General features: G+C 37.3%; 1 protein-coding gene across 2 annotated transcripts in view; it reads left to right on the top strand.

Annotated features, from left to right (window-relative positions):
- Window positions 1-23534, top strand: part of LOC122834204 (membrane-associated guanylate kinase, WW and PDZ domain-containing protein 3-like) — a 140590-nt gene that overhangs the window by 78539 nt on the left and 38517 nt on the right. For both annotated transcript variants that reach the window (XM_044122401.1, XM_044122402.1), the window contains exons 2-3: window positions 11146-11262; window positions 21708-21827. In XM_044122401.1, coding sequence (XP_043978336.1) covers window positions 11146-11262; window positions 21708-21827 — 237 coding nt within the window. The remainder of the gene's footprint in view (window positions 1-11145; window positions 11263-21707; window positions 21828-23534) is intronic.

Here is a 23534-nt window from a genome sequence, read left to right as displayed (position 1 = left end):
GCCTATTTTTCTCTCATCTCTCGCCAATGGATGGTGTGATTAATGGCGGAGCTGGAGACTACGACACCTGCCAGCCATCTTAGGTTGAATATGACTCTGCTCCTTTTGTTCATTGGAGGCTTATTAAATATCAAAAAGGTTGGCTGATGAACTTAGTTGTTACAATAGAGCCCAAAGTCTTTCTGTTTCAAGTCATCAACTAAGTGGCGTTAGTTTCCCCCCCCATTTAAAATTTTGGAGTGACCTGTGTTACTATTGGCACAGTTAGGGTTTGGTTACAGGGGCAGTATTAAATAAAATTGACCTTTTTGAGAAATTGAGAAATTCTCCTCCTCCTGTGCCCTGAAGGTGGAGTTTCAGACAGAGCAGGAGTTTTTAAACAAACAGACAGATGTCGATCAATTATATGATAACTGAAGGCAACAGAATAGTTACCTGATTATTCATGAAATGACATTGTGTGCCTGGAAAATACATCATACTGCTACTTTAAAAGAAAAGCAAGCTTTCGTTTTGGGTTCCTACTGCCTGAGCATGGCAGTTCACTTCCACCTATTTTCAGCTCCCAACACATTCCCTTCCTTAACACTTTTCTCTCGCTTTGAATAATTGAATACTTCTGGTTGGATTCTCACTCCTCCCCCAAAAAACACGACTTCACTTTTATGGAGACACGATTTGACAACAAGCTTGGGATTAGGCCGACCATTTTGCAAGCGGAGAACAGCGCAGCCCGATTGAGTCACACTTGTTCTTTAAATATGACCTGAAAAGTTGTTTCTCTCCCTCGCAGAAACAGTTTGGATGTATTTGGGCTATTTCCTTTCCACGTGAAACACTTTGTTGGCTGTGAAACAGGTGAAAGTGAGGAGTGGGAGTAAATAAGAAATGCTTAGCGGTCACAGGAGTTATTTCCAAACTGGAAGATGCACTGCGAAACATGTAGATTGGCATAAAAAGGAGTCTAAAAGCATGTGAATCATCCAGGGAAAATAAACTAAAACTACTGCAATGTTTGCAAGACCATCAAGTTTAATTTTTTCAAGACAACCTGAACACAACGTGGCACATAGACAGTTTTTTTTGTCATCAAAAACTTTCTGAAGAAGACATTTTTTTATTATTATTTTTGGAAGAAAATAACCGAATTTGGGAAGAAAACTTTTAGGATGTTGACTTTGTTGGTTTTCTGAATTTTGTGTTTTCTACTTGAGAAGCATAGACAGTATTATAAGTAAAATCCATCTGGAAGGTACGCAGTTGAAATTAAGTTTGTCATTTGTAATAGATTGATATGAATTAAAAGCTCTGAATTAAATTTACCTATTGTTAAATTTTCAGTTAGCTAAGCTACAGCAAAATAACTCAAAGGTTAGTTTTTGACGTTTAACGGCAATTCGTATAATCTGTATTAAATTTAAAAGTAGCAAACATTGATCATAAGAGAATAAAAGTTTGTTATAGAAAGTATTGAATCCAAGAGAATTAACAGATTAGATGCCTGAATGCTTTTCCTCATTCATGCATCAAAGAGTAATGGCTTATTATTTATTTGATTTCCACTAAATCCAAAACAAATTACATTACAGATTGTGCTGTTTGTGCAGCTGCAGACCAAAAAGTTAGTGTTCAGTTGGGATTTAGTGCTTACTCCAGAGAAAAAGTCCCATTTTTCAGGATTTTACCTATCAATTACCAGTCAGAGCTAATTTTAATTAATATGTTTGTGCACTAATATCATGCTGTTGAAAATAAAAATTAAGTCCACCTTGATTTACCAAAACCAAATTAAAAAGTTGTCTCTAGCTATACATGTACTACTCAAATATACATTCCACCTTTTTGTGGCTGGATAAATACTCTGGTAGTGACGCACATTCTGAGAACCAGATGTTAAGTAGGAAGTGAACTGGGATGTGAAGGTGGTTGCTTCTGTTATTGAGTTAATTTATTTTAGCTGAACAGGAAATATAGAATGACAGAAATGGTTGCTTTTAAAAAAATATGGTAAATGAAAAGAGAAGAACCATGAAAAGTTCAAAAAATAAGACAAAAAAGACAACAACAACAACAAAGAGGTAATCTGCACATTTGACAAACAAAATGACATGACTCAGCACCTGAAGGTGATTCTTACATTTCAGGTCTTTTTGGCTCGTGGACGTAGCTTTGGTTGTCACAGCAGTGCTGGTGTCACTGCAGTTGATGCCGCTCTGTCTGCATCGCAGCTCCCGTTTTGCTGAGTTGAGCAGATCCAGCTTCACTTTAAAGGAAGAAGCAGAGCAGTGATGGGCAGAGGGGAGGAATTGTGGGCAGAGGAGAAAAGAGCATATGGTTAGTTAACTTTTAACACAAGGGCAGATGTCTCGGTTCTTTAGAGATCAGTGGGCTGGAAATGTGTTATGCTATGATCATGCCAGGGCATATCTATGGTCTGTAATGTTAAGGGGGTTGTGGCTTTAACCTGTGCATTTGTGGCTTACAATGAGGATAAAGTTAGATTAATTTCTCATAAACTTATATGTTCAGTTCAGTTTAATTTAATCATGCACTAAAGGCAGGAATAAATGAATTGATTTTGTCAATGAATTTAATTTTTGGAACTTGAAGATTACATTTTCGGAAAATCTGGATATTTTTCCACAAACGCATTCCTTCGATTTCCATAGCTCAGGACGATGTTGGTCCATACAGATCCCCCGTCTTGGTTAACAAGCGTGTTTTATTTTGAAGCCATGTCGCTCAGCCCCAATGAAAGGTTTTATAAAACATGAACCAAGGCTCCAACATTCATGTTGAATTTCAAGCACCTCTATTTGGTCATCCAAAATGCTTTCATCAGACTTGTATCCCAGTTTGGACTTGCTGCTGAAATGAAAGGAAATTAAGTATGCAGTGAGCGGTTCTGGCATGTTAGGCCACTGCTTGTTTAAGTTTGCATGGCTCTGTGTCCACCCAGCCAGACAAACAGACTGAAAAACACAACATCGGCCCATCACACTCCTCTGTTGCAGGAGCCTCCAGCCACAGTAACACTCCACATGCCAGTTATATAAGTGAAGAGAATTCATCTGACGGCGCTGTGTGAGGTGTGAGATTATAAGCCAGGCTTATAGCACACCACTCTCTGCTTTTTCTCGACGAAGTCAGCAACGTGTGCCTTGATCCCAGTTTCATGTTCAGCTGTCTGAAAATGTGAACAGGGAGCCTTTGGTAAACTTCTCATGCAAAGGTGTCCACCCTGCGGCGGTTTTGTCCCCTTAAAATGTCCACACCAAGCTGAAAGGTTAGAGGAGGATGGAAAGAGGAAGGTGGTATGCTGTCACTCAAGGAGAACGATGAAAGGAGTCAAAGCGGAGGTCTTAGAGGTGTTGCTGCTTGGTTTGAGTGAGGGCCACAGGGGAGGAGCAGTCCCTGACAAAGACGATGTTTGTGACCTGTCATTATGCTCCATGATGAATGTCGACAGAGGACAAGATTGAGGTGCAAGCAGCATCTGTCTGCCTTCACTGCAGCATGGGCAAAGGAAATATTTAAAGCTAGAAAAAATAAGAACAAAAAATCTGTCTGGGGGAGACTTAAAAATTCTGTCTTTGTTTATATCTAAGTTTTTACTGACTGCTCATAAATAGGAATCACTGATCTACTCTTTTCACTTCCAGTGAAAACTTTAGCATTGGTCAATACTAATCTGATACAGAAAAACAGCTAAATTGACTTAAAATATTTTTGTTTGGTTTTTTTTAAACACAGACATAATGTACTGCATTACCTGCACCAGTACAGGACATTGAAATAAATCAATAGTTTCACAAGCTTGGTCAAACTTTAATTTGTTCAGACAGTGCAATAAGGAGCATAACAGCCTAGGTAAAATAAATAAAAAAAATAGAAACTCAAACTGACAAAAACAATAGGATGACTAACTTGGTTAAACATGTAAAAATTGACTTCAAATGGTGCAGAAGGTGCAATTCTAAATATAGTGTAAAACAAACAACAAAGCACAATGTTGCTCAGAGCAGAAAACAGAATTAGACTTAAAAGATCTGTCCTTGTGGATCAGGGATATTGTCACAGTACCCCAGCTAGAATATATCTATCTATATATATATATATATATATATATATATATATATATATATATATATATATATATATATATATATATATATATATATATATATATATATATATATAGATAGATATATTCTTTTGGAGCAATACATCTACAGGCCAATACAGATTTTAAAATTTGATTGGTGCATCTCTACAAATAAAGAACAGCCAGAACAGCACAACCTACATATTTGATGTTATGTTCTACTTCTTACAATGAAGGTTTTGCTATAACAATCCTGGATCCCTGCATTTGCCTAGAACCAGTCACACCTCCAGACACAAAGGACCCAAACGTCTCTACAGTGAGACAGCAGCGAGCAGGAGTGTCCGCCCCCGGACTGGTCGGAGGTCTTTGTGAGAGCAAAAGAGGAACATTCTCAGCATGTCTAATTGGTTTAGATTGGATTTTCAGTTTGAAAATACAGACAAGAGCAGTTTACATAACTATGGAATAAACACTGAAATAAAGTCCCATACTTTTCAACCCTTATTAGAGTAATTTGAATATGTCAAAAAATAAACAGGACATGTCCCAGATACAGCCCTTTCTGGATGTGTGACTACACATCCAGACTTAAAAAATAATTTATGATACCCTGACTTACTCTTTCTGTCTGTTTTCCACCGTCAGTGGTAAGAACATCTATTTTATTTAGCATGGAACAATTTGAAAACATTTTTGCTTGCGCTGAAGCTGATTCTCAATGCAAAAGCAAGGCTTTTATAGGGAATTACTTAATTCGAGGGGGTAAGATAGCATTTGATGCATTGGTCTGTTACATGATTGGGAAAACTTCTCCTGCTGCTAAATTTTCTGTTGGAACAAAGAAAGGATACATGAATAAACAGGATAAAATGAGGACAACAGGTGATCGGGGTAAGTCCCGGAGACCTGGTAAAGAGGCAGTGACGTAGAAAGGTAGCTTCTCTTATAAATTATACAGCATGAAAACCAAGAAACACAAAACAAATAATTCTTTAAGGTTGACTGATTTTAACCTCTAACAACAGATGCTGGTTAGGCATGCATTATTTGTATTTTTAATTGAATAGTTGCAGTGAGATCAGAATATTATTTTAAGAAGTATTTTGCCTTGAGTATTGTTTCTGAGTAAACATGTTGCTTGGTAACTGAAAACATGAACTAACAGTGCATTAGGGCATTCATAATAATTGTTGTGGTGACTTTTTAAGAACATGTGGGTGAGAAGAAGTAGTTTAAAACAATAACTTGTGCTGCATTAATCAAATACACAATATTCCCAAAGCATTTCCAGTTTCACACAGCCTGTTTGTTTAACATATTTCTTTTAGCACCACCACCTCCTGAGCCAAATTGTACTTACTTCTGTGGGCAAAGTTCATTTTTCTTAGCCATGAACCTGTACCTGTAAAAATGAGCAAAGTTCATTTTCTTTGTCACTGACCTGAACCAGTACAAAGGAAAAGATGAACCATGTGTTGCATTAAAGATCTCCTGTTCTCTCCAATGGGACGTTTGAATGAAAAAAAGAGCAATTAAAAGAGCCCTGTATGGAGGGCAAGGAGTAGTTGGTAATCTTTGTGAAGAAGAAATCTTTCTTTTGGAGCTAACCTCAGCATTAACCTGGTGTGGTCACTCTGTTTTTCTTAGTCCACTCCTTAGCTGAAGTTGTCTTGGCATGGGAATGTTCTCCAGGCTTTTCTTGCAGGTCAGACTCAAACAGGCAGACCATAGCTCCTGAGAACTTTACAGGGAATTAAAGGCTTCCAATGACTTCTTGGAAAGCATAGGTTGGCCTCATCCTTGGAGGCAGCCAAGGGTGAGATGTGGGGAAAGAGGTTGTAGACGACTGAGCTCCTCATTTATTTAAGCCTTGCCAGTCAATGCCAGAAGCTTATTTAAGCTGCTCAATGTTTTATCCATCTTATGACACTTTTATCCATGTGCATATCATGAATTAGAAGAGTATTTATTTATTTTATATTTTTTAAAGAATTGCATACGCTTCACATGCAATGTGCCCTGCACATCGTAAATGTTGACATGATTTATAACTTTGCAATCTGGAAAATTCATTCAGTTGAAAGTAAATCATTAATGAGATTGGCTGTTTGAAACTGCTGTCCAATGATAGTGTCCAGATCTCATACTGAAGCTGCCAGTAGTGATTTAGCTCATCTTTTATTGCTGAAGCATTTCATTAAAATTAAAGCATGTTGTGAATATTTTAATACATTTTCCACAAATCAGCCTGACAGATTCCATTCCTGTGAAAATTGACATATTTTCACCTGAACTTTGTGCTACATTCCTTTAATAAGGTCAAGGGTGATAATCTGTTTCTCCACTCAAACAAATAACCCAAAAATGACACCATGACTGTTAAACCACAGCGGCTGCAATAAACTCCCTCGTGTTTTTATTAGTGAGAAAAAGGAAAACAGTCATTTCAGTTCAGGAAGCTATACATTGGTCTTTTGCATAAACATTTATATTTATGGATGGTGCATCTCTACTGACATTAGACATTATTCACTGAAATCATTCTGACTATGATGTAGCTCAGTGCACTGAGAGAAGTATCAGGGAACATATCCAGACCAGACAGATTCCCTATTCTGAAGACTGTTAATTGACTGTCAGACAACAGAGATAATGACCTCCCGGTGGATGTCCACCTGCCTCAGGGAAAATGTCTCTGAATGAAATGTCAGAATTGACACAAGGCGTTTGCTCCAATTTCACTGTTCAGAGAAATCAGCAAAAAGAGGAGAGAAAGAGTTGCTGTGCCTAACCATGTACACAAAATAAATTTACAGATTGTTGGCATCAGTGCTAATTTGTTTTATGCCAAAAAGTTCAGAGACAAGTAATTCTGTGCACCTGTTCATTGTGAAAAGTGAGAAAAATCACAGTCCAAGAAAAAGTCTAGCACATAAGCCCTGTACAACCAGCAGTTGTTGTTGTTGGTGATAAAATAAATGAAGCAACCTCCTTTTTGTCTCCCACTTACAAAATAACTTATTTCTTTCTTTGTGTCATTGTATTTTGGAGAAAACAACTTAAAATCATATTTAATTTCTTCAGAAAAAAAGTTAAAGTGTGTAATTCTGATGCAAAAAAAAAAATACTTTCCTTTTCAGCATGAACATTCTCATTGCAATAATAAAATTTTTATCTGTCAACCTATTTTATCTTCAAATAAAATAATGATTATAGGTAGACTGAATAAGGTTGAACTAAAGTAATTATCTCTATTGAAAAGATTTTTAAAATTATAAAACAGAATAATTTGTGGTAGCACCTCAGCTATACCTTACATCAATTTTTTTTCCGTGTTACATAATGACTCCTTTGTGTAAATTAGCGACTGCTTTCTGCTGAGATGCCTCAAAATAGATCAATAATATATGCATGTGAGAAGGAGTTAAATCCACAGCTTCAAGTGTTAGTCTAATTCTGTGGCTTCGGAGTGAGGTGTTGGTCTGAGTGACTGTGTTAACAGTCTGTCGCTTCACAAAAGGGTGCCAGGCAAAGCCTCCATCACTGCAGAGCGAGTACAGCTATTTTCTCTGAGCTTCCAGTTTTAGGGAGGAAGAGTGCTGGTGATGCTCAGTGAAATAGCAACATGTTGCTAAGGGATTCCCGTGGGTGACCTTGTTCCTTTCTGACACTTTCCCTGTCATTACTTGCTGCAAAAATGTCAAGGTAGAATAAGATAGAAAGCATCACTAAGAAGAGTCTGCCAAAAAGGAAAAAAAAGTACAATTAATAATTCTTTTATTATTTGCTTCCTTAATATGCAGCATAGAATAAACAAAAAGTATGAAATTAACCAAATTATATTCTTCATTATTTTATGTTGCTAAGTTATAGTTACAGTTTAGTATTGCCTTCTTCTGAGCTGGGTGTTAAAAAAACAAAAAGCAATAACTAAGTGGGTAGACGAGGAGCTAAAATTGGCACTGTCACAGAAAAATGAGTCCTATTTCAGCAGCAGTGTTATCTGGTGATAGGAGGAATGAGAAACTTCTCTGATGTGACGGTCTCACTAACCGTCTCTGACAGGACCCAGGAAGCTACAAAGATCTCACTGTGTTGCACTGCAGTGTGTCTGTGTCACATTGTATGCATACAATTTTAAATTTACTTCTCTGTCCTGTGGTGAGACACGCTGTGCAAGAGAAATTGTAGTTTTTAGGATTGGTGGACAGAATTTCCATACCTACAGTATTCCCAAACCATTTCTATACCTTAATGAATAAATTCAGGAAAACTGAAAAAAATCAAGTGAGGCAGATTTTAATCTTTAATATATTGTGAAAAAGTCTTGAAAAAGCTTTGCAAGCCGATATCTGTCAAAGAAGTCAGACTAAATTGCTACATAATAGCTCTTTTCAATTAAGAATGTGATTCAACTCAGGAACAAGACTTTAAACATCTGAGTGACAAGATATCAGAAGACATTGCCAAAAACCCAACAAAAGATTGAGAATATACTTTCAAAGTGTCATTGTATGTCCTGGTTTCTAACCGTTATTTTAGCATCTTTCATGTAAGTCCACTTTGAATAACTTGTTTGAGTATACACAAATATGCAAGTAGAGACAGAACAAAGCAAAACAAGAATTACTTGATTTACTATAATATTTCAACCATTCACAGATTTAGTAAATAAAAGTATCTTTGGATTAAATAATGGGTGATTATTTCTGTAAAGCTGCTAGGTACAGGATTTGTCCTCTTTGTCTTGTGTAAAGAATAATGGCTACAGTTATAGATGATGCATTTGCAGAGCTCCAAATGTCCAATATAGATTTATTTATTAGAATATATTTTAATTGGTAAAATAAAACAATGACTACAAAGAGATCATAATGGATTAGTTGTATTACCGTAATACTGTGAGATGACTCAGAAACAAAGTGATAGTTTGTCAACCTAGTTATATTTGTATATATTGTATGCAAAACATATTTTAAATTGGATGTTAAAGTTAAAGAGAACTTCATTACGTCTCCCTTAGTGATAAAGTGAGAAGCTTGGTTATCAGGGAGGGACTCAGAGTAGAGCTACTACTCCTTCACTTTGAGAGGAGCTAGTTGAGGCGGTGCAGGCATCTGGTCAGGATGCCTCCTGGACGCCTCCCTGGTGAGGTGTTCCGGGCACGTCCCACCAGGAGGAGGCCTCAGGACACGCTGGAGGGACTATGCTTCTCAACTGGCCTGGGAATGCCTTGGGATTTCCCCAGAGGAGCTGGAACAAGTAATTAGGGAGAGGGAAGTCTGGGCCTCCCTTCTCAGGCTGTTACCTCTGCAACCCGACCCCGGATAAGCAGAAGATGGATGGATAGTTGGATGGTTGGATGGATGGATGTTAAAGTTATTAGAGCACTTATGTTTTGAACATAGAAGTTGAGGATAACTTAATAAAATAGACCAATATCCGTCATGAGTGGAAAAGAAAAAAAAAACAACTTATAGACTCAGGAGGCTTATAAAAATGTTTAGGGTTTTTTGTTTTTACTTCATTTTTTCAGTTTTTTGTGATCAGTTTATCCAGAATATTTCTCCTCTTTAAGAAGAGGAGAAATATACTCCTCTTCTTATGGAGGAGTATACATAAGAAGAGGAGTATGTTCTTATACATATATGTTAAAAGTCCATCTGTTTGTTTGGCACTGCATTACCCACGATGCATCTGTTCATTTGTGGTTCCAGTTTCACGTAGCTGAGTTTTTTTCTGTTTTTTCTTGTTTTTTTCTGTGTTTCTGTGTGGCTCTTTGGCATGGAAGTGGCATCCACGGATGGCATCCACCATCAGTCCTTTTTTGGTCCCGTGTGTATAAAATATACTCCTTTTATATAAGGAGTATGCTTATACTCCTTATATAATTCTTCTTCTTATAAGAAGAAGAAGAATGTTTTTCTTAAAGAAGATTTCTCCTCTTCTATAAGAAGAGGAGAAATCTGTTTGGTAGTTTTGTCTCAGTGCAAAAAAGATGAGGGAGACATGAAGAAGAGAAATGATGAAAAAAAAAATTTGTCCGTCATCAATCTTTCTCCAAGCTTCCTCTTCCTTTCATTCAAGAGATGAGGAAGCTGAAAATGAAGCCATGTCTTCCAAACTCCTCATCATATTCTTCAATACATGAACTTTTTTCCCCACTTGTGTTTGACAGCTCTGAGAATCTCCCTCTGCGTCAAGTTTGCATGATTTTTGTTTTTACAAAGACATCTGGGAGTTAAAGGCTGATGCAAATCTTCTTCAGATATCTTCTTTGGTTTCTGCATGAAAATCTGTGTCTTTTGCTTACGAGACTGTGGTATTGCACATATTTGTGAAAGCTGTTTTTGTTGTCTTCTGCAAGTTGGTTAAAAAGGGGAATTGTGTATGAACTCAGCATCCATCAATGGTTACTTAGCAGTTTAGGTTTTAGATTCACTGTGTGCCATAAGAAGGCAGAGACAAAATAAATTCAGCTCAGACTAGCTTGTTCTTTTTTTCCCAATGTGCAAGCAGTCAGAGAGAAAAACAATTTTCAATGCATTTTCAGAGCACTTAGCACTTAGTTGGACAGCATTTTTTTTAAATGATTCTTTTGGATTTGAATCCCAATTCATATTTTATGAAAGGCATAAAATAGAAATCTAAAGGTGAACCAAAGGTGAAAAGACTAAAATCAGGCTGGAGAGGAAACTAAGTGGTGAAGTCTGGAGTTTGTCTAAATATATGAGGCTATTTTTTCATTTAGACCTCATTTAATTGAGTAGCTATTGAAGTATCTGAGATTTATTCTTCAAACTAAGAAGTGATCTTCATCTTACTAGCATTTTGTGGAATCACCTTTTAAACTGTATGGCTTGGATTAAATATTTCCGGTATCCTTCAACAAGTTTCTTGCATATAAACTTGCTCAAATTGTGGTCACATTCTTGTATTTATAAAGCAGAATTGTCTCATATAGATGCTGCTATATGCCACATGAAATGTTGTTAGATTTTGGCTAATTTTTCTTGCCCTTCTCTTGCTTATTGCAGGCAAAGTGTTGAACACAGACCTGCGCCACTACCTCAGTCTGCAGTTTCAGAAGGGCTCGCTCGACCACAAACTTCAGCAGATCATACGAGACAACCTCTACCTACGCACCATACCCTGTAAGTACTCCAAGCACGCTCCTACACAAGGCTCTTAAAACGCAGCTACAGACCACGCATGTGCATCCTAACCCAGTTTCAGCATATGTATGCTTTTATGTAAAGCACCTTCTGGGAATATTGAAGATGCTGTGGGAAACAAGAATCTGCATTAGCACTCATTTTCCATTAAATAGTTCAGCACATAGACAAAATCATGACCACTAAGAAACCCGCATCATCCTGCATTGTTATCCGCAGCTCCTTGTGAGGCACACTAAAGCACACACTTAAGCATCACTATAGCAACGCAGCCAAGGACATCTCTTGAACCCCCATATAACTTATTTACTTCTATAAGGTATCATCACAGTCATCAAAGTCACATTTTGCCCATAAATAGCACTTCTTTTTTATGGGTGGCTGTGATTTCCTTTGCTGACTCTGTATTCTATGCGGCCAACGCCATTTTTTCTTATTTGAGATCAATAATGAGAGAGCGAAATAAGGTTGAAATTGGGAACCGACAGAAGCACTGCAAAGAATGGCAGCTGTGTTGTTGGCTATAATTCATGCCTAATGAAAATCTGTTTGTAGTTTCCATTTGCTAAAGGTGTTGCAAAGCAACCATGGGGTTCCAATTTCTTCGAAATGAAACTTTCCTTTTCTCATCACAGTACGTGGAAATACTGCTTGATGGCACAGTGTTTGGAGGGTACAATTTGTACAATTCCCCTTTTCTCAGGCAAGAAAATGTTACCAATAGAACACTGCAAATGGATGGAAAATGTATTACTGTCATCAGAAATACTGACCCTGTAATTTTTCTAGGTTTTAGGGATCCAATCTTTTAAAAGAAAATGAGTCATAGAAATGATCAGCATAAAAGACTAAATTGCTAAAGTGCAACGTTGAAGTCCAAATGAACAGTTCATCTGGCTGCAATAATGAAAGTTACATTACATGCTCAATAATATAATGATTATTGGGCATGTAAAATATTATTTTTGATAAGATTTTAAGTCTGCGACAGACTGGCGACCTGTCCAGGGTGAACCCCGCCTCTCGCCCGGGACGCAGCTGGAGATAGGCACCAGCAACCCTCCCGACCCCATTTAGGGAAGAAGGGTGTAAAGAAAATGGATGGATGGATGAAGATTTTAAGTTAAATTCTAAATTTGATTCCCATTATAAGAGTAAAGAAAGAAAATAATCTACTTTCTGTTTCTAAATTGGACTGATTGAACAGTCTGACTTTGCTTCAGTGATTTTGATACAGATTTGACTGGACATGGGATTTATTAAATCCTTTTCATAGAAACAGACTTCCATAAGTATTCCACACCCCACAAATGCATATTTCCAAGGTTTTAGGGAAGGCCATCTTTTGTACACAGTACTGTCACTGTAACTCATGCCTCGTCAGAACATGAAGATGCTCTATTTACAACTTGTATGCACAAGTGTCAGATTTGTTAACAAAACAATCCAATTATGTTTCATTTATACATATTTTTTCTCTTTAATTTTCCAAATAGAGGATTGTTCCTGCAAACACTGGTCACTTTCTGCCCTTTCCTTGCTTTCTCTCTTTACCTCTCTGTTGTTTCCTGTCTGTTTCCTGTCTGTCCCCTATGCCTTCATATACCTGTGAGTCGTGTTCTGAGTCGTGTTGTTTCCTGGGCTGTTGGCCTTAAACTGAATAGTTATTGGATTTTTTCCTCTTAAAGCTCAGTTGCACAGGGAGTATTTTTGGGCCAGTTACAGTGGTTGGACACAACATGATTACAGAGGGATTTCTCTGCCACTGGTGCTGCCTGTCATTCTCACCTCTTTAGTTTAAACACACCTCCACATACTGCCTTCTGTTGCTTGTGTATCTCCTACTTCTAGCATAGCTGTTCATTGCAATTGTAGCTTCTAACCACTATTCATCAGCAGCCGTCAGCGGGCTAACTCCATGGGTCTGAATCTCTAATCCCCTGCTTGAATTACTGTTTTAATGAGCAAGAGACGGGGACTTGCACAGTGACGGCACCTCCATCATTCTACTCTCCGCTTTCAGTCTTCCATACATCTCTGATTCAGTTTTACTCTCTCTCTTTCTGTTACTTCTACCTCTGAATTATGTATTGAATACAAAGAAGTACAAAAATATGGGGCTTTTATTTGCATAAAGCACTAAAACTGTTTAAAGAGACAAAAGATCACATGAATGAGGTTGGTAGTTTAATGTTGAGTGTGTTCCACCTTCTAAAGTCATTATGTTGCAATATCAGAAACATCACCTCCTCCACAACTGACGTGGCCTGAGATTGCATCCTACTTACAGTTACATAAACATACTATACAACTGCATGCTTGGTGAAAGGAAAGAATACCCTCATTTATTGGCTTTTATGGAACAAGCTTAATGGAATGATCTCTTCACGTCATCAGTTAGTTGGTTCTAAAATTAATTAAATCTCAAAATTATTCATTAAACAAAAGCAAAGCAGAAATGGAAAAGGGAATGAAAAGTTAACCCTGAGAGATCGCCACCAGGTTCTGCTGATCAGATTTACTTGATTGAGCACCTTGATCACCTCACAAAGAAATTTACTGCTCTAAAGCATGCAGATATGTTCAACGATAAAGTTGAAAGGAAATCAGCAACTTCCCTAAAGAAGTACTTGTGACTGCCCTTCAAGCTAGGATTTCCACACAACTGGAATTCAGTCATTCTAAAGAGAGTATTTATTTACAAGAGGAAACCATTTGCCAATCTTCCCCCAGAGTGGACATCCCAGAATTTCACCCCAACATCAGATGTGCAATGGTCAGAAAAACTCAAAACAAGATAAGACAGGACAAGGGCTTCCTCCCAGATTCTATAGGCTGCAGGTATCACATGAAATATATATATATATAAAAAAATCTATATATCTATATATATAGATATATATAAAATCTGATACCTAGAAAGAATGATGGCATGACTGAGATTTGGAACGTTAGGTATGAATAAATTCAATTGATCTTTGACCAAAGCTTGGGACTGCTATCAACTCAATCTTAAATATACAAGCAGAATAAAACCACTAATAATTTAAATAAGATTGAGGCGTTACGAAAGCCTAGTCAAAGTCAACTGAATTCTTAGTTGTGTATAAGCAAAAATGTCCTCCCAAAAAATGTGGAAGACAGAAAAAGTCACAACTCTTTCAGGTTATCATGGCTTAAGGTGGTTTTCAACTTATTAAATTATAGGACGTATTTATTTTTTTACATCCAGTTTTTTTGTTCCTGCATTGTAATTGCAAAAATATTCCAACCTAAGCTGTTTTGTTCTTATGAAGTTGAGGTCCAAGTTATTTTAGAAACTGATAAAAACTAGATCATGTTTATTATGTTCTGATATTTGAAATCGTCAACATGACATTGAAAATACTTTCTTTTCATCATAAGTGTATCACAATGCTTATGCAGAAAATGCAAATTAGGCTTTTAGGTCATCTACTGCATCTTTGAAGTGAGGTTTATTATCAGAACACCATTTGAGTATTCTCATCTGCACCTGAAAGTGACATTGGCCACGCACTGTCAGGAGTCCTTAGCATCACATTGAAACCCACTTAGTAATCCCTGAGGTACATATTTTAACATCAAGTCTCTTAAGGATATTTCAAAAAGCTAATTTTACCCTCAACGTTTTAATGTACAACACATAAAAGGATGAGTTTTATAGCAAAAGTGTTCTAATGGACAACCCCTTAAAGGTTGTTGGATGACATTGTTTAAATTTGCTTAATAATATAGGGCATTTATATGGACACATCTGCCATATCAACAGTAGTGGGAAGCGGACACACTCGCATATCGTGAAATCCCTGGACAATTACCAGCTCTTGTCACTAAAATGCTTGCTGTGCATTCTTCAAACTTTACGCTTGGGAACAGACCGGGCAAACTCAACTCTCATAGTCTTATGCAGACATCTGGTTTTTGAATATTTCAGAAGCGTGTATAGAAAGTGGCCAACGCTTAAATTTGAACAGATGGTGTCAGAACTAAACCAGAGCTAGCTGCTGATTGTATTCTGACAGAGTGATATTTGGTTCATTTTGAGCTATGCTATTAAATTTGAGCTCTTTGGTTAAATATTCACATTTATTTTTAATCAAAATGTTATAACTCAGTAGTTTATGTAACATTACATTTTGACTTATGTAACCACATGACAGTTTCCCCATTATTCCGTTTACCATATTGAAGAGTTCTAAAGCAGACTAATTGAAGAAAATGTTTGCCCACAATTTTAAGGCTTTGAGAGGTTTGAGTTCAAATCTATCAGACTTTCCAGTTCATTGAGATTTGATGCTAAAGGCTGTGTTGACTGTAGAAAAGAAAAAAATCGAATGCATCAGTAACAAGTATCTGTGCGTGACAAGCTGGCAGCAGTGGAGTGGACTAATACAGCCACAAGACAAGTCACTCTTTGGAAAATGGGGGTGTTGGTTGCTACATTTCAACTCTCAAAACTCAATCCCTCTTGTGCTTGGCAGTCATTTTGCTCTTGCAGGAAAAAGGCCCAACTTCACATCTTTCGGGTGCTGAAGCTCGAGTGGTCATTTTCTCGTTGTGACAAATCAATACCTGTCTGTCTTCTTTAGAGGTATTAAAGGCAGGTTCAGGGAGTCATGGACTGCCGTTAAATTGCAAAGTCCTAGCCAAAGCAATTCACACAGTTTGTCGAAAATCAAAGCTGATAATAAACAAGCCGATGTGAAGATGGATTTAACCCCAAATGTTTGTGACAATCATGCAGACAGCAAGGGGATTAGCAGGCTTGGTTTGTGTCGATGTGCCAGTGGTCCACTTTACACACTGTCGTCCTCTTATATCACTGTAACATATCTCTGTCTGTGTTGGTGTTCTACCGACACCATAGGGTCAATTCTGCTGAACCAAAGTAATTTGAAGTTGTAGTTAATATCATTCTGGCTTTTACATCAAGATTGAAACACTAAATAAAACTATTCAGTAAGAAGCAACATTGTGCATTCAATGAGTCAGTGATAAAGAGGTAGCAAGAGAGTCTACTCTGCAAAAACACAAAATCTTATCAAGGATTTTTATAGTTCAAATATCTCATTGCTCTTGAAATAAGATAAAACTAGCTCACAAGTAACTTTTCTGTAATATATTGGAACTTATTTTAGGTAAATAATTCTTGAATATTGATGAAACCGTACTGGTTTCACTATCAGATTATTTCACTTGTATAATGGAAAAACGTTTGTTATAAGTGGAATAATCTGTCAGTGGAACTAGAACTATTTTATTCAATATTAAGAAATTATTAACTTAAAACAAGTTATTGTATGTGAATGAGAAGTTACTTGTAACTTAGTTTTGTCTAATTTCAAGAAACAAAAAAAATATTTGGTAAGATTTTGTGTTTTTGCAGTACAATACTGTCCATGTGTAGCAAATATTTAGCTTGACGCGAATGGAATCAGATTCACGTATTCCGATCGGGAGAGGGCAAAAAGAGGAGGATTATTTATACACAGGGAGTAAACAAGGTTACATGCAGTCATTGGACTGCCCACTGTGATAAGAGATTGATGTGAAGAGTTTAACCTCAAAATAACTCATTCACTTAAACAAACTGTACTAGTGCAACTGCTCAGCAGTACTGGAAAAATTACGTCAAACAGTCATACATCTTTATGCTTTGATCACTCTCCTTGATGAAATGGAGAGTTGCATACATCATTTCCTCATTTCTTTTTTTTCTTGTCTTCCCTTTCTTCATATTTGATAATCACTGCAGCCTATCATGGGAAGAAAGAAGACTATTGTATATCGTAAATATGTAAAATTAATCATATTTCTGGTTAAAAATGAAAGGAATCTGAACAACAGGAAAACATTAATGTCTTAAACGTCTTGACAATATCTTTCTTGTTTTTTCAGAAAAAGGCTTTAAAAATAGACCATCTGAATTTCTTTCTAACTTTTTCAGCATCAAAGTCCTGAGCCTCTATTTCTGAAGTACCATCACGAAGCTGTGCACAAATCTCCCATGTTAAATTTATTGCCTGCCTCTTCTGACTGACTAGCTCTGATGTTCCTGTTTTGACATTCTCTCAGTACAGATAGTTATAAAAGATTGCAGTGAAACCTTTCAGGGCCAATGTGACATATTTTGAAATCATTGGTATGTTTTTCATGATTAAGTTCAAGCATTTTCTTTCATGTTCATGAGTGATGGTGGGTTTGATAGAATGGATTGCTGTCTTGACGTTGTGGACTGTCAGCTTGGTTTTAGTTGTATTTCGAATTAGTTAATGTTTACCTGATAATCTCTCATGTTGGCTTGTATTGTTTTCACACATCAGTAGCATCAGTCAGATCTCCTGAGCTTTAGCTTTTCTCTGCTCACAACTAAAAACCATTCTGCTTATTAACTGATCTATACGCTATTCCAGTAATCACTCATCATCATTATTTACATTGCAAAAACACTTAATCTTACCAAATATTTTTGGTCTAGTTTCTTGTGCAAACATAACTAAATTATAGGTAACTTTTCAGCACAATATGGGAGCTTAAGTAAGAAATATCCTTAGTGTTGATGAAAACGTACTACGGTAGTTATAAGTGAAATAACCTGCCAGTGGAACAAAACATTTTAACTTATAATATGAGAATAATGTCTTGTTCCTTTGGCAGATTAATTCACTTATAACATTTTCATCAATATTAAGAAATTATTGACTTAAAACAAGCTCCTATATCGTGCTGAAAAAGTACTTGTCGGTTAGTTTTGTCTTATTTCAAGTTTACTATTTAAGCTGAAAACTAGAACAAAAATACATGGTAAGATTTTGTATTTCTGCAGTGGAAGCACTTAGTTTTCCCTTGATTTTCTGTTGTTCACCCATGCTTCATTTCCAGTTTTCTTTTAGTTTGCTTAGTCTGATTTCTCAATAACTCCATACCACCATGGAAATGTAACCTAGGCCTGAATGCAAACAATCATGAAAATCACAAATACATCAAAGACGTAATTAGAGTGCAGTGTTTGAAGAAATTGACAGAGTTTTTTTTCCCCCTACCACCCAGGAGATATGTAAGCTGGAAAACTTCCAATCAGTTTAGATTTACTTCCAAGCCTCATCATTATTGCATGGATGACTGCCAACCACTGTTTTCATGTAATTTGTATACCTCAAAAATAAAACATGAAACATTTTAATGTGTTTAGCAGGTTCTTTGAAAAGATATGTTAGCTTTGCCCATCTGTTTCCTGTGTTTATGCAGATGAAAACAGGTTGATTCCCATACATAACAATGATCTCCAGACATGAATTTTACTGATCCTGTTTAACTCAAGAGGAGCAACACTGAAACATTACCTGATGAGTCCACTGCTATGCATAATGAAAATATTTCTTCTTTTTGATGACCCACCTGCACATTAGGCTCTTTTTGTCTGGCAGTAACAGTTTTTTGTTTTAAAAGCCAATTGTACTAAGGTGAAAGTATGACAAGATGTTTAAAAGGCTGTTTCAAAGTGTGCTGCTTTTATGTTGCCCTCAGCAACACCTCTACAATGAGAAGCTTATGGTAAATATCAGTTTGACATCTAGGAACAATTCTTGGGTATATTTTTGACAGATACATAACTGCTTGACAAGCAATTGGCCCACAAGGGCCATTTTGAGGGACCTTAGTTATCGCCAAAAGAAAAACAAGTTGTTAATGAGAGGGATTCTTTCACACAAAGTAAAATTACCTGCTTTTACTAAGATAAACTTAAAAGGGAAGTGTTAGGGATTTTGTATGCCTGTGTGTTGGGTTTTTTTTGCTGCTCTGTACCTGAGCAGAGGAGCTGTCACAGTCCAATTAGGGAGAAAATGTAAGAGGGAAAAAATAAAAGAAGGCAGCAACATAAAGTTAGTTAATAGGCCATTGAGCCTCCAGAAGTCTCTTCACTGCTAATTGGCACAGACTCTATACTTTTCCAAAAATCTGCTTTAGAGATGCTGCTGCTTCTTTCAGTGAGATTTCAAAATAGTTGCATCATAAGCCTTGAATGCCACTTAAGGTTATATCAATAAAACAGTGTAATCAAAAGGATTCTTTGTTGTATGAGAAGAATATAAAACTTATTGTCCCTGCTGCTTGTTGCTAACATGTATTCAGACTAGATAGGATTCTTTTATATGCCAGAAATCCAAAATAAGAATTTCACATAAAGAGACTTTGACTGATGAGCTCTGATTTCCTTTCATGTTTTCAGTTCCACAGGTTCGTTGTTGCATTAATATATTTACCAGAATATTTGCCTTGTCTAGACAGCAGTACATATATTGATCAGTGAAAAACAGATGAGCTTTAACTCTAATTTGTCTGAACACACCAGGCTTGAATAACAATCAACGTTTTGCAAGCCTTTGTGCCATTAAATCACACAAGGATGCACTTTTAAAATTTAGATAAGGGCCTATTCACACCAGATCTAGACTGCCTGGTGATCTTCAAGGTCCAAGTAACTATTTAGCCCTCACTTGAATGCACCAAGTTTGGAAATTCTTCCTCAAGGTAAATGATAATCAATGTGCCAGTCATCTTGTGCAATAACTGGCATGGCATGTGCATGTGTTTATGCAGAAGAAAAGAGGCCGGTTGCCAAAATCCAAACTTCATAATTTTATCCTGATTAATTTGAGCTGATCACACCAAGGCCACATTCCAACTCTAGTGAGTGTTATAAACCTATTGGTCACTGGATTTTTTTTTTTTTTTTCAGTAATCATCTTCCTTTTTTTCTCATTTTATATTTATTAGCATACAGTTTATGGATTGTTAATTTTTCTGCTGCTTAGTGAGATCCACAAGCAACTCAGTGTGTATAATAGGCAGACAACCAAGATCATTATTTTGAATTATAATGGTCTTGGAGTGCCGCTTTCCCAGTGTGGGTAGAATCAATGTTGTCAGATCTGCTTTTGATGGTCAGTTGACTCAACGATGGCTCAGGACTTGAGTCACAAATTATGGATTAGCTGCCACGACTGCTTTAGGCTCCACCCTGCTGCCCTAAATATACTGATGTGCAGCCACCACAGTAATGAGCCTCATTGGTCTTACTACATTTTATTACATTTGGGGTTTTTTATGGTCTTATCCAAAACCCCTTACAGACCATCCATGTTCTGGCTGATTAATATGTTGTTCTGTATTATTGTGGTGTGACAGGAGACTTGACCACAGCAAGATGGGAAAGGGGAAGATTACAATTTCATTTTTCAAGCATTTAAAAACAAAAATATGAAGGCTTGTTTCTTCCAGGCTTGAGCAAACTCATTTTTCAATGTCAGCTGAATTTAAAATGAATGACTACACAAGAAAATAGTGAAACTTTTGGCTCAATCAAGTGTTTGTAGTTGTTTCTAATGAAAAAAGGAAAAATGGAGTAAAAAGCAATTCCATAGCAATCCTGCTTACTTACTCCATTCTGCAAAATATGATCTGCAGAATTTATTTGAGCCAAAATAACAACAGCAATAGTGACCTCAAGAGGAAGCCTCTCCAAAGGAAGTGACCGTCTTGCATTTATTAATAATTCAAGCTAAATGCAGTAAAGAAGCTCAAATGAAGGGTTTGAAACAAAGCACAGAGAAATTGTTTATTTCTGTGTGCACTTCCCTTGCAAAAAACAAAAAAATCTGACACCATTTGAATGTTCATCTTAGTAGAAAACATTTCTTCGATCAACACTCATGTAGTCTGTGGCTTCACCAGGGGAGCAAAAGCTGCTCGTAGAATACCTTCATTTCATCTGTATTCAGGTTACTCTTTATGATGAACCTCAATCACACCAGGAGGTTACACAACTCATTACTTCATCACAATTCTCATCTGTTATTAACACTACTGTTTTCTGATTTTAGCTGTTGCAACATACAGTATATTGCAACAGCTCTCTTGTATATCAAGAGAGTCCCAGTAATAATTTGTAAAAGCGGCAGTCACTCATAAGAGAGGAAAAAATCCAGGTCTGTTGGTGTTCCGCAGGGCTTTATGAGCTGTCAATTTTTTACAATATGCCATCAAACTCCAAGGATTTTTGTCTAACATGAAACGCTGAGTCCATCCACTAGAGATTTGGACACCACTGATCTCCAAAACAAGATGTGACCTTGTATTTACTGTGCATGCAGTACAACAACAAAAAATGTCTTATCTCTGCAGAGACAAAGTACAAGAATACATAAGTGTTTGGTTTTCTGGGATTTTTGGCCATTAAAAGTGTTTGGATCTGACTGAGTGGTTTTATCAAAATAGCACAACTAATCTCTGCATCTAATGGCTGCATTATCAAATGGTCTCTTGTCTGGACTTTCGTGTCTTATATGAAAACATGTCAAGAACTGCATGTTTATCTGTGTCTCATCTTTATGCTTTTCCAGGCACCACACGGCTTCCTCGAGAGGGGGAAGTGCCTGGAGTCGACTACAACTTCATCAGCGTTGGAGACTTCAGGATCCTGGAGGAAAGTGGGCTCCTTCTGGAGAGTGGGACCTATGATGGTATGTATACATGTCATGAAATCAGCCTAGTCCACTGAAATTGTTATGAAGTGTGGTGGTGGGTGGTGAGGCAGACGTGGAACCAGGTTGCAGTAAAATAATGATATTTAATGAGGGGGAAAAAAACAGACCAAAATCCAAGGCAGCACTGCTGAGCAGAGACCAGGGCTCATCACAGGTAGCAACAAGGTAAATGACTGGACTGACGACGGACTGAGAACACCTTAGTCCATTCAACAACGAGTAGGACCTGACAAAGACACAGAGACACAGGTGACTCTAAATCAGGGGTCTCAAACTCCAGGCCTCGAGGGCCGCAGTCCTGCAACTTTTAGATGTGCCTCTGCTGCAGCACACCTGAGTAGAATAATTAAGGCTCTGGAGAACTGGTCTACACAAGGTGGAGGTAATTAAGCCATTTCATTCCAGTGTTTTGTACCTGTGGCACATCTAAAAACTGCAGGACTGCGGCCCTAGAGGCCTGGAGTTTGAGACCCCTGCTCTAAATACACAGGAGGTAATTAGGGAACGAGAAACACCTGGGAATAATCAAGGGGAGACAGGACAACACGGAGACTCAGAGAACTAGAAATAAATATATAGAACAACACAGATCAACACAGATAAAACCCAAATCCTCACAGAAATAAGTGGAAAGTATACCATCTTAGTTGGCTGCCTTGAGGTGTTTGCTTCAACCCTCAATCCTGTCTCAGTCCTTTCAGTAATTGCTTGGAGAAGGACAGCAACACTTAAGTGACACCTGGAAGTATTTTGTGGACAGGACTTTGGGCATTGACGCAGAGCAAAGACTATGTCTATCTCAGTAAATCAAATCCTTTGCTAAATCAAAGGATGATGAAGGGCCTCAGCAAATAGCTAGGAAGCTATCTAGTCTTTTCCAAATTAGGTGTTAAAGTCATTTCTGCTGCTAAAACTACTGATATAAATAGAAGAAGGTAAAACAGCTGCAACTTTATTATAATGAAAATAATTTGAAATAGCATCCCGTAAAGCAGGGCAATGATCTTTCTTTCTGAGCACCACTTTATGATCAGATGTTTTTCCTCTCCATTTCTCAGGTTCTCTGTGGCTTTTTCACAGCCCCACATTCACAGATGATGACACAGTGCGAGAGTAAACAAGTCTTCTTCTCTCAGTTGTTTTCACCCTTTCTCCCCTTCCAGTCATAACCCCAAGGCAAACACAATAGTTGTCAACAGCACTGCATGACCTCTGTAAAATCTCTGCGACAGCCCGGGTGAAATATTTGAATATGATGAAAGTGTTGTGCTGGTGGAACAATAATTTCTGCCAACTGCACAAGAAGATGTTGGTTGCATGTTAATCAGTTGTTCTTAATCCTGGCAAAACTATCTCTAAAATGGAATCAAAGAGGTGCAAAGGGAAAAGTTCTTTCATTTTTTTAATGTAACATCATGCACACCTGCTTGTATTTCCACAGTATCCTTACAGACCTGTGGCTTACATGCTCATATATTGTTTTAAGCCCTTATCTTTACATTTATTATCCGTGTCAGCATTTTCAAGTGAAAATTTTACCCATGAACTATTAACATTCAGTCGACAAGGTGTGGATATGCAAGCAGATGTAGCACCTGCTGGTGACCTTCTGTAAACCAGCCAACCTCTTGATCCCACCGGCTGTTTACACAGGCACCCATCAGGACACACTTGCGTTCTTAC

The sequence above is a fragment of the Gambusia affinis genome, linkage group LG07 (genome assembly GCF_019740435.1).
Source record: "Gambusia affinis linkage group LG07, SWU_Gaff_1.0, whole genome shotgun sequence".
NCBI classification, from domain to species: Eukaryota; Metazoa; Chordata; class Actinopteri; order Cyprinodontiformes; family Poeciliidae; genus Gambusia; species Gambusia affinis.
The sequence above is the reverse complement of the archived record's forward strand: the minus strand, read 5'-3'. Positions and strand labels throughout refer to the sequence as shown.